Source organism: Pimephales promelas, chromosome 6, assembly GCF_988280905.1.
Source record: "Pimephales promelas chromosome 6, fPimPro1.hap1.1, whole genome shotgun sequence".
Taxonomy (NCBI): domain Eukaryota; kingdom Metazoa; phylum Chordata; class Actinopteri; order Cypriniformes; family Leuciscidae; genus Pimephales; species Pimephales promelas.
The window spans coordinates 7,366,882-7,385,004 of NC_142774.1; the positions used below are offsets into that span (position 1 = coordinate 7,366,882).

The 18,123-nt window shown below is 37.9% G+C and overlaps 1 protein-coding gene across 1 annotated transcript; it reads left to right on the forward strand.

Moving 5' to 3' along the window:
- The first annotated feature begins 1,224 nt into the window (after nt 1–1,224).
- tmprss3b (transmembrane serine protease 3b) lies at nt 1,225–15,838 on the forward strand. The gene is made up of 13 exons (XM_039687991.2): nt 1,225–1,774; nt 2,865–3,174; nt 3,431–3,553; nt 5,346–5,465; nt 5,736–5,859; nt 7,858–7,986; nt 10,028–10,074; nt 10,409–10,574; nt 12,617–12,786; nt 12,887–12,982; nt 13,163–13,290; nt 13,397–13,546; nt 15,304–15,838. The coding sequence occupies exons 1-13, from the start codon at nt 1,703–1,705 to the stop codon at nt 15,325–15,327; spliced, it is 1,659 nt and encodes a 552-aa protein (XP_039543925.2). The 5' UTR covers nt 1,225–1,702; the 3' UTR covers nt 15,328–15,838.
- Nucleotides 15,839–18,123: the final 2,285 nt, after the last annotated feature.

Sequence of the window (18,123 nt, forward strand, 5' to 3'; positions counted from 1 at the left end):
TGAAAAACACTGAGCCACTAATTCTCTTTGAGCAACTCCAGGATACAAATACTTTTGCAACCATTACAAACAAACAAACCGCTGGTCAATCAATGTGTTCATGGTTGAACATGAGTGCTGGTTTTAATTTAATTAGACACCTCAGTGCTTCTACTGGAGAGAAATGTTAGACAAGTTTTGAAACTATAAATGCCTTAAGGCCTATTTGGCCTCTTGAGTTTTCATCGGTCACGGTCTTGTTTCTGTCAGTCTATGCTGAGTAAACCGCAGTATAGTCGTGACTGCACGAGAGAGGGAGGAACGGATTATAACCGAGCAAAAATTGGTTCCTGTATCACACAAACATGTGAATCATCTTTGCAACAGAGCACACTTCACCAGTAACAATCGAGAAGGCGCTGACTCATGAACACCCGCCTAAAAAAAAACTAAAGCTCGACCAAAGATGCGTCATGCAGCGGCAGACGCGTGACGCGTTACAGCGTTTCAGTGACATCTGCTGGTGGGAAAGCGACACTGCATGTATAAGTCTCTCACACACACAAACACACTAACAGGGTAAAAAAAAGACACCACGACACCAGATACAGCTCTCAGAGAATGATGGAAAACTAACAACGGTTCTCAGTTTTAGACTGATGTAATGACACTCTCTTTGACACACTTTGTGAACTGTCTCATCCATAACTACCCTTAACAAATCCAATGATTTCTTGATTTAATGACCATGAAGGGTTAAAAATACTGAAACATTTCATACTCAAGTGTTTAACTTAATCATTCAGCTTTATGTAATTACACATTGATGGCCTAAGACACGAAACAAGTGGTTTGTGTGAGAAAACGAACAGTATTTATAGCGTTTTTACCTCTTGTAACCACAAAGCGTCCGCGCCCTCAGATCACTTGGACATTGCAAGAGGTAAAAATGATATAAATACTGTTCGTTTTCTCACACAAACCACTAGTTTCGTGTCTTAGGCCATCAATATGTACTTACATTTACGAGTCATTAAATCATGTTTAATTTGGACTTCTCTGTACATGCTCTTTGAGGTGGTGACCATAGACCTCCATTATATGACTGACAGAAAAGAACGGTTTGACCTGAAAATATCAAAATTGAAACTACTGCAGAAACAAAGACACCTACATCTTGGATGCCCTTGAGGTAAGCTAAAACATACCAAAAATGTATTTCAAAAGGAACTATCCCTTTAATGAATATAATTAAAAGCCCAAGAGGTATAGGGTTAAATTAGGCAACAGCCTAAAGACTGATGACCTTTTCGTGCCTGGTGCTCCTGCCTGACCTTTTAGTGTAACTGGACCTCAGAAGCCGAGCCCGTCCAGCATTACCTGATCCACAGCTGTAGTCACACTACAAAACACTGCTGCACACCTGCTCAGGTGTCACTGTGTGTGTGTGTGAGAGAGGGGGGAACAAGAATAAGATATGAAGTCAGTCAGAAGGACAGTTCTCAAGCTCTCCAGTTAGTCACCTCAATTTCTCCAAAGCTAATTTCACAGGCGGTCACTTGGAATATTTCATCCTTCATTCTTTCTAACAAGGATTAAACAGGCCGAGGGCCTTGGATTCCCATTCACAACGTCACTTTCTCACTTCCTAAGTAGATCGGTGTCAGTGTCGTCTCTCATTTGCCTCGTTCATCCAGGATGAGAGGATGAAAGAACAGTCATCATGGCTTCTCATTCCCAGACCACAGGAGAGACGGAGCGGCCGGGATCAGAGGGAGGAAGCCGGGAGGAGAGGGTAAGGAAGCATGACTGAGAGTTCGCTGGTGTCCTTGTGTTTCAGACACTTTTAAATTATATCAAGGTTGACAAGGCGCGTGCGTCTATCACATCAGCTGCCACATACTCTCTCTCTGGTGTCACTCCATACACCTGGCTCTTTTTTTTGTCATTACACCGTGAATACACTTCATTGTGAAAGTGTACATGGTGTAAAGCTTTCTTTTTGTTGGTCTGGTAGAATTAAAAAAAAAAAAGTATTATTAATTAATTAATTAATTTTCTAAAATAAAAACATTTTTTTGTTTTCCTAAACAATAATAGATTATGTCTAGCAATTTATGAATACATTTATTTTTTTCAAGATTCATTCAAGAACAACACCTAGACATTTTAATGTCTCTTATGCACACCAGGGCTGCATGTATTTAACAGTAATATTGTGGAACAAATTACAAATTAAAATGATTTGAAGTTTACTGTTTGATACATTTCTATTGAATTTCCAGTCGTCAATGTCTTATGATCCTAGAAATCATTCTATATCACGATTTGCTGCTCAAGAAATATTTCTTATTATTATCAATATTTAAAAAAGTGGTGCTGCTTAACTTTTTTGTGGAAACAATGACACACTACCAAAACTTCACCTCTTTTTATGATGAACAATGTTGCTGCCAAATATTTATATGAAAGTTATTCACTTTTTTTGTGTGCAAAATTTCACATTTCATTGGACTTTTCATAATAATGACAAAATACATTGATCAAAAGTGACAGTAAAGACATTTATAAAGGTTTCTGTTTCCAAAAAACGTTCTATTCATCAACGAATCTTGAAAAAAGTCTATCACAGTTTCAAGAAGCAAAACTATTTTAAACATTAATGATAAGATGAAAAATTATGAATATTTATATTTAATAAGGAATAAATTACATTTTAAAATGTATTATAGTTTGTAAAAATTCTAATAATATTTCATTATTTTTACCGTATTATTGATCAAATAAATGCAGGGATAGTGAGGAAAACATAAACCAACAACAACATAATTATTCCAATATTATTTATACCTTGATATCATTTAAAAGTGTTTCTTTTTCGTCAGTCTTCTCAGCAACTTTCTCAGGATCTGGTAGTAGAGGACGGCACTGAATCTAGAGCTCTTGAGCTGGTCTCGATCACAGAAGAGGACCTTCCCATTGTGGAGACCCCCAATACTTTCAACGTGAGCTCCTTCAGCAGTCACAACAGCAATTCGATTCACTTCTACGACCCGGGCTCGCAGGACCCCCACGTCCCTGTCGAGTTGCCTACAGTGGCGTCAGCTCCACTGCCTGTGTACAACAAAGTCCACAACATTCAGATCCCACCCAGCCCAGGCGTGCCCGTCATCAAGGTCCAGCCCTTCTTGGATGGTAAGCAAGCTTCTTGCTTTCAAGGTGTGTGACAGGGTGTAAGTAAATTGGAATGGTTTCGGTGAGTGGTGTACATGGCCACCTCTGCTACCTGAGGTGTTAAAATGTGATCTAATCAGTCTTACTCCAGTGACAGCACTGGCCTTCAGCAGACTGATTTATTCAATCAATTATTCAATCTCTCTCTCTCTCTCTCTCTCTCTCTCTCTCTCTCTCTCTCTCTCTCTCTCTCTCTCTCTCTCTCTCTCTCACGCAGGAGAGGACCTGTCAAACTTGAAATCTTTGTGTTGGCCGTATGTGTCTCGCAGATTGCTGGCTCTGCTTATCATCGTGGTCTTGCTTATAGTCTTGATTCTGTCACTGGGAATAGGTTTGGGAGGTGAGTGTGTTTTTTAAAAATAATTTGGCCACAACATTTTTCCCAACTTAAAGGGATAGTTCACTCTGAAATACATTTTTGATATGTTTAACTTACCTCAAGGACATCCAAGATGTAGGTGTCTTTGTTTCCGCAGTAGTTTCAATTTCGATATTTTTAGGTAAAACCGTTCTTGCCATATAATGGAGGTCTATGGTCACCACCTCAAAGAGCATGCACAGAGAAGTCCGAATTACACATGATTTAATGACTCGTTAATGTAAGTACACATTGATGGCCTGAGACACGAAACGAGCGGTTTGTGTGAGAAAACTAACAGTATTTATATCGTTTTGTAACCACAGCCACGTCCAAGTGATCTGAGGGCGCAGGCGCTTCGGTCTGCGCAAGCGCTGGAAGTGATCTCTCGCGTGTGTACGTCACTCATTGTTTACACAGAGATTTCGGAAATGTTACCCTTCACTGTGAAGATCTAAACATATTTAGATATACAGGAAATCGCAATGGAAGAAGATTTCAATAGATCAACAGACAACTTTGATTTTTTTTCGCAACTGCGTGAGAGATCACGCCCGCTCCTTCACATCACTTGGACGTGGCTGTGGTTACAAGAGGTAAAAACTATATAAATACTGTTCGTTTCGTGTCTTAGGCCATCAATGTGTACTTACATTTACGAGTCATTAAATCATGTTTAATTTGGACTTCTCTGTGCATGCTCTTTGAGGTGGTGACCATAGACCTCCATTATATTACTGACAGACAAGACCGGTTTGACCTAAAAATATCAAAATTGAAAATACTGTGGAAACAAAGACACCTACATCTTGGATGTCCTTGAGGTAAGCTAAAACATACCAAAAATGTATTTCAAAGTGAACTATCCCTTTAAAACTTTTTCTTACTTTTGTAATGTTTTTGAAAGAAGTCTTTTTTTCTCACCAAGGTTGCATTTATTTGATCAAAAATACAGTAAAACCAGAAATATTTTGAAATGTTATTCCAACAGTTTTATATTTGTATATATTTTCAAATGTAATTTATTCCTCTGATGCAAAGCTGATTTTTACAGCATCATTAATCCAGTTCTAAAGGATCATGTGACACTGACGACTAGCGTAATGATGCTTTACATCAGGAATAAATTATAGTTTAAAATATATTCACACAGAAAGCAGTTATTTTGAATTATACCATGGTCTGGGTGAAAACTCGATTCTGATTGGCTGCAGGGTGTCCGTTAAAAAGTGATAGAGGACACCTAGTAAAGTAGTTCTGGTGAAACTGCCTGTTTACCATTCGAAATGAATAAATAAATGCGCTACCCACAACAGCTGTGAGTAACCATAGCAACAGGCAGTCAAAGTAAGTATCCGTTAACAATTTGCTCTATCAAAACAAACATCTAACGTTAGTTAGATACATAGCCTACTAATACAACAATGAGCGACTTCGTTATTTCTTTTAACATTTATGGAGAATATGACAACTTTGACGACTGGGATGCTGCTGAAGAAAGAAAAAAATGTAAATAAAACAGAGAAACGCCTCGTCGGGCATTAACCCTTACTTGTATACAGTATATAGACAATAGAAGTAAAAGAAAAGTCCCCAACATGATGAAAATAAATGTGTGTGTGTGTAAAGTTGAGTTAGTAAATGTTTAATGAGCTCCACCTATGACAGTAGGTCACTGCTAACAGATGGTTGTTTTAAGTTCTCTTAGAGAGTGTGTGTGTGTGTGTGTCTCAGTCACCATCATGCATTTTGAAAGCAGTCTCTTTGTCCCCAGTGGGTCTGGAGAGTTGCTCAGGAAAGTTTCACTGCATGTCGTCAGTTCGGTGTATCAGCAGAACAGCGGTGTGTGACGGAGTTGAGGATTGCGGAGATGGAGAAGATGAACTCAACTGTGGTGGGCTGATCCTGTCTGTCTCTTCCTCCTGAATATAAGCACAAAATCAAAATTCACCCTATGTATTGTTATATATATATATATATATATATATATATATATATATATATATATATATATATATATAATGAAACAACTTCCCACACCAGTTTTATCATCAGCCCATCTATAAGCAGATCTTACAAAATGATAAAACCGGACCCCAGATGTGACAGCATGTGAAGCGTGCATGTCTTGACTGACCTGCGCATCTCTCTCTCTCGGTCTCAGTGCGTGTGAGTGGCAGAAGCTCTGTGCTGCAGGTGTTCAGCAGGGGCTCGTGGAGGACTGTGTGCTCTGAAGGCTGGGATTCTCACCTGGGCTCCTTAGCCTGCAGACAACTGGGATACACCAGGTACAAACACAATTACAATGAATATTTATCATTTAAGTGTGTCGGGGCAGATGGACTGGATTCCAGTCATTTAAATTTCAGTTTCAAGAGCTGAATGTTCTTTAGGGTTTCCAGTTTTTTTTAATAAAGAAGTTATATGTATAAGTTATATCTCTCTCTCTTTTCTGTGTGATTTACCGGAGAGGATTACGAATTTTTGTATACCGGTGTGTGTGTATATATATATATATATATATATATATATATATTTAAATATTATTTATTTTTTTACGGGAAAAAATTCAAATAATAACCGAGTAGACGAGTGAAATAGACGCCTTTTGATGGGCGACCATAAAAGCCTTTCATTTTTTGAAACACATTTGCATTAAGCACCCAGTTTGCACTTGTCTAAATTTGGTTCCATTTACAAAATAAGCCAACAATAGCAGAAGTAAGCCCTGCTGATGAAATTAAGGTTTAGACACTCTCCAATAAGGCTTCAGTTGTTTAACTAGTTTACATGCGGTGAAAGTAGCCTACAATAAACCTACCTCATTAATTACTCTTTTAAATACTAATAAACTGTAAACTACTTCTTCACTGCTGATTCCTGGTGGTTTAGAGGAAATTTCTCCGAGACTCCCCCTGTCGTTTCACAGAAGAGCACAACGGCGAGCGCGTCAAGTATAAACGCCTCGTCCGTTTGGAGAGGTGCGCGTGCAGTCAGCGGAGACTCGCGCTCGTGCAGAGAGGCGCGCGCGCGCTTGCGCACTCTCACGTCTTCAAACAACATGAGCGCTGCCTTGCTCTCTCTCCCTCGCGCATATTAATCAAAATCAATTGACAAGATAGTAAAAGATCAGAAGACCGCAGTTTCACGTGGAGCAATTGGAGAATTTTTTTAGAGATTAGAGACTCTAGGCCTACACTCAATGAACAACACCTCAACACTAAATATGAAGGCCCGTCTCATAGACGCCTGTCTCAAATACAAGCCAGTGCAGGATTATTTGGGAAAATAAAAGTCCGGGCTATTATTTGAAGTTTTACGGTACTAACAATATCCATCCAATAACATATTTCTAACTAGGAACTATATATGTATATTTAAAATTTCCATGGCATTTACACATTTTGGGTCTTCATTTCTGTTAACTAACAGCCATCTTCACTGCCCATGTTTGCTATTTATGGAAAATTAATTTTCCAGAGCAAAGCAGGGATTTCCCCCTTTTAAACAGAAATATGGTGATACTTTTCACGTGTGTGTGTATTTTCTTGCACTGTGTGGGTGTCTATGAATAATAATGTGCCTCTGTTCCCAGTGGCCTCATTACCTGCATAGTTAATCCAATTAAAATCAGTCTGCCATTAAATGAACGAAGAAAAAAAACATCATTGCAAACGCTGTTTCACCTCAACTAGGGTCAAGATGTTACATTTAACACCTCTTTATTTTTATTTTAGAGGTCTGATCTTTTTGTTTGGCATCACTGTCTTTATAATCCATCTCAAATGTAGTAGCTGTTTTGGCCAGAAATAATGATTAATTACAGTCCCTCGGGCCACGTCTCAGTCAACTGATTTCATCTTTTCAGAAGTAACAGCTTATGAATGAAAGTAAATAAGTGTGAAATTGAGAGGGAAACAGAGATATTTCTGTTTTGGGTATAAAAGGTTCAGTGGGTTTCTCTATAGCCTTATATAGACTATAGACTATATATAGAACCTTGTATAGAGTTAATATAGAGGTTCTATATAGAACAATTTCTTCTACAACTGTAGTTTTGTGTCTTTTAGCATTTAATAACTATAAACTTAATGAGAATGTAATCAGTGCTCCAGTTTTAGAATATGAGAGCACTTTATTCCCATGTAATTGTTTTCATTATACAAGCAATTTACACTGGATTCAAACCTTTTTCAAATTGTGCCATTTTAGTGTGTTCAAGTATTATCCCATCGATTCTTGGTAATAATCATTTCTCTTTTGTACTCCTCTCTCTCTGGTTGTAGTTACGTAAGCTCTGCTGCCATTCCCATCTCCTCTATTGAAGCAGTATTTCAGAATAATCTAGTGGCTCTCACTATCAACCAAACATCCCTTCAAGACACCTTCAAGATCCAGAACTCTTCATACGTTAGGTAAACCTTCTTACACACCTGCGTGCTAAAGCAACCGAATATACCCTGCCAAAACAAAGCATTAGTTTAACACTGTGGTTTCTAAGGCTCCATTACATGTCTGTATATGAGCCTTCACCAGATTTCAAATATATAGAGCGCATGCAACAAGTGCGCAGTAATGTCCGATTCGCGAACAAATGACTCTTATGAACCGGTTCTTCTAGTGATTCAGTTACAAAGATTTGCAACAGTTTTGAACTGGCTTGTGTAATGTGTTTACACGACAACAATGTACTAAAACCTGAAAAGTTTTTCCTTTGCATTTTTGAAGTTCTGATCCTGTTCAAATGGATCCACAAAAACGTCTAAAATCGCTGTATTTTGCTGACAGGCCAGTAGATGTTTGAAAAAATAAAACCCATTTACACAGAGCCGATAACTATGGAAGCTGGTTTCCGCCACAGAAGGAAAAATAAAAAAAGGTAATTGCGACTTTTTATCTCACAATTCTGACTTTTTTTCTCACAATTGCTAGTTTAAATCTCTGAGATTTCTCAGAATTGTGAGATATAAATTCAGAATTGCGAGATATAAAGTCAGAAATGCATGATATAAAGTCGCAATTGCGTATTATAAAGTCAGAATTGCAAGATATAAAGTCGAAATTACGTGATAAAGTTACAATTGCGTGATATAAAGTCAGAATTGCGAGATATAAAGTCAGAATTGCGAGATATAAAGTCAGAATTGCGAGATATAAAGTCAGAAATGCATGATATAAAGTCGCAATTGCGTATTATAAAGTCAGAATTGCGAGATATAAAGTCAGAATTGCAAGATATAAAGTCAGAATTGCAAGATATAAAGTCGAAATTACGTGATAAAGTTACAATTGAGTGTTAAAGTCAGAATTGCAAGATATAAAGTCGCAATTGCGTATTATAAAGTCAGAATTGTGATATATAAATTCAGAATTGCGAGATATAAAGTCGAAATTGCGAGATATAATGTCCGAAATGTGTGATATAAAGTCGCAATTGCATATTATAAAGTCAGAATTGCGAGATATTAAGTCAGAAATGTGTGATATAGTCGCAATTGCGTATTATAAAGTCAGAATTGCGAGATATAAAGTCTAAATTGCAAGATATAAAGTCAAATGTGATATAAAGTACACTTTGAAACCTGTTTTCAAAACTCTGGGTTTTCAGGCTCCCAAAATGCCATTGTTGTGTAAATGAACGGCCGAAACGCATAAAAAAATTTTACGTAAAAAAAAAAAAGAAACAAAAATTGTATTGTGTAAACAACCCCTTCTTATCTCGATTGATTCGAAACGATTGAACGTGATATTATGATGTAGCCTTTATTTTAGCTATGTGAGACTTATATCAGATAAGTTGTTTTGTTTTAGTATTCTAAGCCACATTTAAATATATATATAAAAGTTTGTTTTAAAACATTGTGGTCCAAATGTAAGTTTGAATGACGCAAATCTTTTCTTTTTTGAATCCGACTCTCCTTTCAAACAAGCAAAAATGATCATTTTAAGCCCAAATTTTGAAGCCCTGTACATGTTGACTATGATATTAATAGCGGTTGCTCTTTAGCTTTCAAATGAGCATTTCTGTGTCTCTTTTTCTCAGGCCCAAATCAAATAGACTCAAGCCTGAGGAGGAAGTATTTAGGCCAAAGACTGTCAAATACGATCCGTCCAGTGACTGACGCATTACATGGCAGATCGTTCAGTACTAAAGTGTCTCTGCAGATACTGATGTTCAGGAGTGTTTTTGGGATCTGATAAAGCAGTCAGGACTGTGTTTGTGAGATATCTTACCTTATAGAGATCGGCCTTATTCTTGGCAGCTGAGATGAAAAAAGAAAAGAGACATCTCGACTCCATGCTGCAATAAAATGAGAGAGTTGTGACACAGTTTGACCAGACAAGCCAATTTGATTTTTAGAATAAAAGATAAATGGAGGCATTTAAATGAAACGAGAACAGTTTAGTCAGACAGAAATATCGATTTCACTAAAAGTGTTTTTTCTGTTATTTCAGAAAGACTCTCTGCAGTTCTGGTATAGTGACAGCTGTCAAATGTATAGGTGAGTAGCTGATATTAATATTTTAAAGATAAGAAATGAGTGTAATTGTTGCAGTTTAAGTAGATCATACTCTCATAAAAGTTAAGATTGTCTTCATCTTGATAATATTGTGTATATGACAATAAAAAGTCAGTAATCAGTTAGTAACCACCCAGAACAACAATGAATACATCCACCCTTGAATACCCAGCAACCAAATAGCTATAACGTATGTAGTAAAAACACTCACAACCACATACTGTAGCAACATAGTATTATGTCAGTGACTTTTGCATGTGCAAAGAAAAAATTCCCCCAGAAAATGGACAGATCTAGCTGGTGTGTTGTTGTGCAGAGTGTGGTTCCAGGCCAGCCGCCCGCAGTCGTATTGTGGGAGGGAACGTGTCGAGGCCCGGGCAGGTCCCATGGCAGGTCAGCCTGCACTACCAGAACCAGCATCTCTGTGGAGGATCAGTCATCAGTGAGCGCTGGATACTCACTGCTGCTCACTGCGTCTATGGGTGAGTATATCATGCAAAAACGGCTCCGAGCTGGTTTATACTGGTTTTGTGTTGGTCCAGACTGGTTTGTGATTGTCTATTGCTGGTCCAGAATGGTTCTGTGCTGGTCCAGACTTGTTTAGAATGGTCTGGTACTGGTCTAGGCTGTTTTATACTAGTCAGATACTGGTCCATACTGGTTCTGTAATGATCCATACTGGTTGGTGATGGTATATTGCTGGTCCAGAATGGTTCTGTGCTGGTCCAGACTTGTTTAGAATGGTCTGGTACTGGTCTAGGCTATTTTATACAAGTCAGATACTGGTCCATACTGGTTCTGTGCTGGTCCATACTGGTTGGTGATGATCTGGTGCTGGTCCAGAATGGTTCTGTGCTGGTCCATACTGGTTTATGATTGTCTATTGCTGGTCCAGAATGGTTCTGTGCTGGTCCAGACATGTTTATAATGGTCTGGTACTGGTCTAGGCTGTTTTATGCTAGTCAGATGCTGGTCCATACTGGTTCTGTGCTGGTCCATACTGGTTAGTGATGATCTGGTGTTGGTCCAGAATGGTTCTGTGCTGGTCCAGACTTGTTTATAATGGTCTGGTACTGGTCTAGGCTGTTTTATACTAGTCAGATGCTGGTCCATACTGGTTTATGATGGTATATTGCTGGTCCAGAATGGTTCTGTGCTGGTCCAGACATGTTTATAATGGTCTGGTACTGGTCTAGGCTGTTTTATGCTAGTCAGATGCTGGTCCATACTGGTTCTGTGCTGGTCCATACTGGTTAGTGATGATCTGGTGTTGGTCCAGAATGGTTCTGTGCTGGTCCAGACTTGTTTATAATGGTCTGGTACTGGTCTAGGCTGTTTTATACTAGTCAGATGCTGGTCCATACTGGTTTATGATGGTATATTGCTGATCCAGAATGGTTCTGTGCTGGTCCAGACATGTTTATAATGGTTTGGTACTGGTCTAGGCTGTTTTATGCTAGTCAGATACTGGTCCATACTGGTTCTGTGCTGGTCCATACTGGTTGGTGATGATCTGGTGTTGATCCACACTGGTTCTGTGCTGGTCCAGACATGTTTATAATGGTCTGGAACTGGTCTAGGCTGTTTTATGCTAGTCAGATACTGGTCCATACTGGTTCTGTGATGGTCCATACTGGTTGGTGATGGTATAATTGCTGGTCCAGAATGGTTCTGTGCTGGTCCAGACATTTTTATAATGGTCTGGAACTGGTCTAGGCTGTTTTATACTAGTCAGATGCTGGTCCATACTGGTTCTGTGCTTGTGCATGTCCAAACTGGCTTATAGTGGTTTAGTGCCGGTTCAGACTCTTATGGGTGTCTTGTGCTGGTCCAGACTGGTTTATGAAGGATTTGTTCTGGTTTATACTGGTTTGTGAAGGTTTGGGGATGTTTTATCCTGATCTGGAGCGGGTCTAGCCTAGTTTATACTAGTCCAGACTTGTTTATACTGGTTATATGCTGGTCAAGACTGGTTTATGAAGGTCTGGTGCTGATCTAGACTGTTTTATGCTAGTCAAGAGTGAATTATACTGGTTATATGCTGATCCAGACTGAAATATGATGATCTGGTGCTGGTCCAGGCTAGTATACACTGATTTTGTGCCATTCCAGATTAGTTTGTAATGGGCTGGTCCTGGTCAGGCTGTTTTATGCTAGTCAGATGCTGGTCCAGACTGGTTTATTCTGATCTTATGTTGGTCCAGATGGTTTTAACCTGGTCAGGTGCCAGTTTTGATTGGTTTATACTGGTTCAGACTAATTTATGCTGATGCTGAGCTTGTCCAGACTGGCTTGTGATGGTCTGGTGTTTTATCTTGGTTTGGTGCTGGTCCACAATACTGGTTCTGTGACGGTCCAGACTGGTTTATGCTGGTCTGGTATTTGTCCTGACTGGTTAATTCCAGTTCTGTGCTGGTTCAAATTGATCTAATACTGGTCCAGCATAGTTTAAACTGGCTCTGGGCTAATCCACATTAGTTTCTGATGGTCCAGTACTTACATTGATGATACTTTTTGTTCAAAGTTTTGCTCAGCCAGTGTTATGGACCGTGTATGCTGGGATGATAGACCAGCCACTGAGTGGATCTGGAGCTCTCTCTGTGGAGAAAATCATCTACCATGCGAGCTTCAGGCCAGAAGGACTCAGCTACAACATAGCACTGATAAGGCTCAAACAACCTCTGTCTTTCAATGGTAAGAATTAGCTTTTTGTCACTGGCTGAAATATTTCTCAAATAGATGGGTTTAAAAGCATGATTTTAAAGAAATGAATCTCTCTTTTTTTTTGCCCCAGACCAAGTAGCCCCCATCTGTCTGCCCAGTTACGGCGAGAGCTTTGAGGATGGACAGATGTGTTTAATCTCAGGCTGGGGAGCCACAGTGAATGATGGTGAGTGTGGATCCATCAGCTATTAGTACATTTTTAAGGGCATTTAATGAAAAAAAAAAAAAATCAAATTTGAGCTACTGAATAACTGGTATCTCTTCCAAGTTTCACAGCTGTTGAGTACTATATCGTCTTATATAATTGGAGTTGACTCTTCAGAATGCACATGTGTGTGTTGTGCAGGAGAGGCCAGTGTATCCCTACATGTCACTCAGGTCCCGTTACTGTCCGTCAGAAAATGTGGCAGACGGGGTCTGACCTCATGGAACATCTGTGCAGGATACTTGGATGGCGGAGCTGGTACATGTCAGGTATTGCATCTTTGTGTCATCATAATAAACTGCAAGAGTCATTATTGAAACAAGTACACTTGAATGTATTTGCACCTTAGTTTAATCCCTGGTCTTCTGTCTGTAGGGCGATAACGGAGGGCCGCTGGCCTGTCAGGGGTCCGGGTGGACATTGGTGGGGGCAGCCAGCTGGGCTGAGAGCTGTGGACAAAAAAACAAACCAGGTGTTTACACCAGCATAACTGAAGCTATCACATGGATTCAGCAACAGATGGAGGTAAAGAACATTGATTTTCTAAAAAACGAGAAACACCCTACACTTCCTTATTTGCAAAATGTTTATAGTTGGAATTCAGTTGTTAAAAACTGGTGCTTGGACAAATGTAATATATTTTCTAGATTTTTCCAAGCAACAGAAGTGTTACACTTAAAATATTTTTTCCAAGCTCTGTTAAAACCCAAGGAACACTGAGGTGTAACAAGTCATTTAAAGGGATAGTTCACTTTAAAATTAATTTTTTTTTGTATGTTTTAGCTTACCTCAAGGGCATCCAAGATGTAGGTGTCTTTGTTTCTGCAGTATTTTCAACCGTTCTTGTCTGTCAGTCAAATAATGGAGGTCTATGGTCACCACCTCAAAGAGCATGCACAGAGAAGTCCAAATTGAACATGATTTAATGACTCGTAAACGTAAGTACACATTGATGGCCTAAAACATGAAACGAGCAGTTTGTGTGAGAAAATGAACATTATTTATATCGTTTTTACCTCTTGTAACCACAGCCAAAGCACAACCTCTTGGCTGTGGTTACAAGAGGTAAAAAAGATATAAATACTGTTCGATTTCTTACACAAACCGCTCGTTTCGTGTCTTACGCCATCAATGTGTACTTACATTTCCGAGTCATTAAATCATGTTTAATTTGGACTTCTCTGTGCATGCTCTTTGAGGTGGTGACCATAGACCTCTATTATATGACTGATAGAACAAACGGTTTGACCTAAAAATATAAAAATTGAAACTACTGCAGAAACAAAGACACCTACTCATCTTGGATGCCCTTGAGGTAAGCTAAAACATATCAAAAATTAATTTCAAAGTGAACTATCCCTTTAAGTAACGATTATAGTGGACTTTTGTATTGGATAAACTGACATACTGTAGGGGTTAAACCACTGATGGACTTATAAATAAAACAGTACCAATTAAATTTAGTTTTTAGTTGTATTTTAACACCAATGAAGTCAATAGTATCTCAAAAGAAACATCATTAATCAGACAATATATTCAATACATAATAGACCCACCATGATTTTGTCGTCTTCTAGAAATTTCTGTCACACAAACATATTGTAACATGAGTGAAATGTGTAAATCAACTTAATTGCTTAAAGGTTTGTGGTGGGAAACTCACCATGTTCACCCTTTTCTTCTTCATTTTGGCCTTGGAAGTACTTTTCTCACTTTGTTATATTAAAAAATGCAATTATCATGTTAGTTAATTACTCATATTATCTTTATGCACACAAGTAAGACCTTGCACAAATGTTAACTGTAAATTACACAGTCATAGTTTCCTAGGCCTCTGAGGAGTGACGTTCAGTTAGAAGATGGCAGTTGAACTTTATTCTCATTGGATAATTAGCACTCTGATTTATATTCCATTAGCTTTGTTTCCAGGCTGTCTTGGTTGATCATTGGTAAGTGTGTTTGTGCGGATGAATAACTGACAGACTTCCAGCTCCTCAGGGTCTTTTTGACCTTTGAAATGGTTTTTGAAACACTAGAGTCACCTAGAGGCGATTGTGTTGTACTGTTCTGCACCTTCTCAAGCTCTCTGACGTTAATTCAGCCACAGACCCAATACAAACACCATTCACTCTATTCGTTTGGCATATCATTTTATCCCTAGCCATTCAGTGGGTTTAAAATTCATGCTCAAGTCATTTTACAGTCTTATATTTACGGGTATACAATGGTATTTAAGAAATGCAAATAATAGTTTTAATTAATTAATTTATTTTTTTTAACAGAAAGAAGAAGATCAGCGTCGTTGAGCGCCTCACGGTGAACAAGCTTCTGCTGACTTGCATATTTCCACAACTAACATTTGACTTTATTATATCCAAAAAGGCTTATGAAGGAGAAACATGTCATGGTATTATGGTAATATATATATAGAGACTCGAAATGATTCCCCTTCATAAGCCATGTTGGTTTGATTCTACTGACCAGAACGAAAATACAGTAAAATGCAAATTTTTAAGTAATATTTTAAACAGTTTATTTGTAAAATGCTATTTATTGTAATTTTTTTTGTCCAGATATTTATCATTTATTTATCCATGCATGTCGAAACGTTTTAGTCCATATATTTTTGTATGTAAGGCCGAATGTACACGCTAAACATGTGATGCATTTACCATTCTCATTAAAATTATGTTTTATTAAAATTATATCTGAATGTTATTAAGATATTTACTATATTAAAATGATGTTCTTAATGGTCCGTGTACACGACACTGTTTGCAACTAAAAATGGAAAACCGTTGCGCTTTGGTCATTCATTTACACGTCAACTGGGTTTTTGGGAGCGTGAAAACGCAAACTTTTGAAAATGGGTTTCAAAGAGTACGTTTTGACATGACGTAATGCACATGCATATTACGCATATGGAAGCTTGTTTCCGCCATAGAATGAAAAATATTAGGTAATAAAGGTAATTGTGACTTTTTATCTCACAATTCTGATTTTTTTTGGATGGAAAGTCAGAATTGCGAGATATAAAGTTAGAATTGCGTGATATAAAGTCGCAATTGCGTGATATAAAGTCAGAATTGCATGATATAAAGTCAGAATTGCATGATATAAAGTCGCAATTGCGAGATATAAAGTCAGAATTGCGAGATGGAAAGTCAGAATTGCGTGACATAAAGTCAGAATTGCGTGATATAAAGTCAGAATTGCGTGATAAAGTCAGAATTGCGAGATAAAGTCAGAATTGCGATATGGAAAGTCAGAATTGCGAGATATAAAGTCAGAATTGCGAGATAAAGTCAGAATTGCGAGATGGAAAGTCAGAATTGCGAGATAAAGTCAGAATTGCGTAACATAAAGTCAGAATTGCGTGATATAAAGTCAGAATTGCGAGATATAAAGTCAGAATTGCGTGATATAAAGTCAGAATTGCGAGATGGAAAGTCAGAATTGCGAGATATAAAGTCAGAATTGCGAGATGGAAAGTCAGAATTGCGAGATAAAGTCAGAATTGCGAGATGGAAAGTCAGAATTGCGAGATATAAAGTCAGAATTGCGAGATATAAAGTCAGAATTGCGAGATGGAAAGTCAGAATTGCGAGATATAAAGTCAGAATTGCGAGATATAAAGTCAGAATTGCGAGATGGAAAGTCAGAATTGCGAGATATAAAGTCAGAATTGCGAGATGGAAAGTCAGAATTGCGAGATAAAGTCAGAATTGCGAGATGGAAAGTCAGAATTGCGAGATATAAAGTCAGAATTGCGAGATGGAAAGTCAGAATTGCGAGATAAAGTCAGAATTGCGAGATGGAAAGTCAGAATTGCGAGATATAAAGTCAGAATTGCGAGATGGAAAGTCAGAATTGCGTGATATAAAGTCAGAATTGCGAGATGGAAAGTCAGAATTGCGAGATATAAAGTCAGAATTGCGAGATATAAAGTCAGAATTGCGAGATATAAAGTCAGAATTGCGAGATGGAAAGTCAGAATTGCGTGATATAAAGTCAGAATTGCGAGATGGAAAGTCAGAATTGCGAGATAAAGTCAGAATTGCGTGACATAAAGTCAGAATTGCGTGATATAAAGTCAGAATTGCGTGATATAGACCATTTCACAAGATGTAAACAACACTGGTCCAGAAGCACTTCCTGTTTCAGTTTTTTAACACTACATAAAAGCTGGGACAAAATACAACCAACAGAACATTTAAAACTGAATCAAAAAGTTAAACAAATATCTTTAAGATGTTTTCTTTACATGTGAAATAAAGAAAACAGTTACAAACTGAAACAGGAAGTGCTTCTGGACCAGTGTTGTTTACATCTTGTGAAATGGTCTATAAAGTCAGAATTGCGAGATAAAGTCAGAATTGCGAGATATAAAGTCAGAATTGCGAGATGGAAAGTCAGAATTGCGAGATGGAAAGTCAGAATTGCGTGACATAAAGTCAGAATTGCGTGACATAAAGTCAGAATTGCGAGATATAAAGTCAGAATTGCGAGATATAAAGTCAGAATTGCGAGATATAAAGTCAGAATTGCATGATATAAAGTCAGAATTGCGTGATATAAAGTCAGAATTGCGAGATATAAAGTCAGAATTGCGAGATGGAAAGTCAGAATTGCGAGATATAAAGTCAGAATTGCGAGATGGAAAGTCAGAATTGCGAGATATAAAGTCAGAATTGCGAGATATAAAGTCAGAATTGCGAGATATAAAGTCAGAATTGCGAGATATAAAGTCAGAATTGCGAGATATAAAGTCAGAATTGCGAGATATAAAGTCAGAATTGCGAGATATAAAGTCAGAATTGCGTGATATAAAGTCAGAATTGCGAGATATAAAGTCAGAATTGCGAGATGGAAAGTCAGAATTGCGAGATATAAAGTCAGAATTGCGTGATATAAAGTCAGAATTGCGAGATATAAAGTCAGAATTGCGAGATATAAAGTCAGAATTGCGAGATATAAAGTCAGAATTGCGTGATATAAAGTCAGAATTGCGAGATATAAAGTCAGAATTGCGTGATATAAAGTCAGAATTGCGAGATATAAAGTCAGAATTGCGAGATATAAAGTCAGAATTGCGAGATATA

Bases quoted from the DNA above. Each gene is read 5' to 3' on its own strand.
- tmprss3b (XM_039687991.2), top strand. From the start codon at position 1,703: ATGGCTTCTCATTCCCAGACCACAGGAGAGACGGAGCGGCCGGGATCA. The intron at 1,775-2,864 runs GTAAGGAAGCAT...CTTTTTCGTCAG, and splicing joins GAGGAAGCCGGGAGGAGAGG to TCTTCTCAGCAACTTTCTCA. The intron at 12,983-13,162 runs GTGAGTGTGGAT...TGTGTTGTGCAG, and splicing joins GGGAGCCACAGTGAATGATG to GAGAGGCCAGTGTATCCCTA.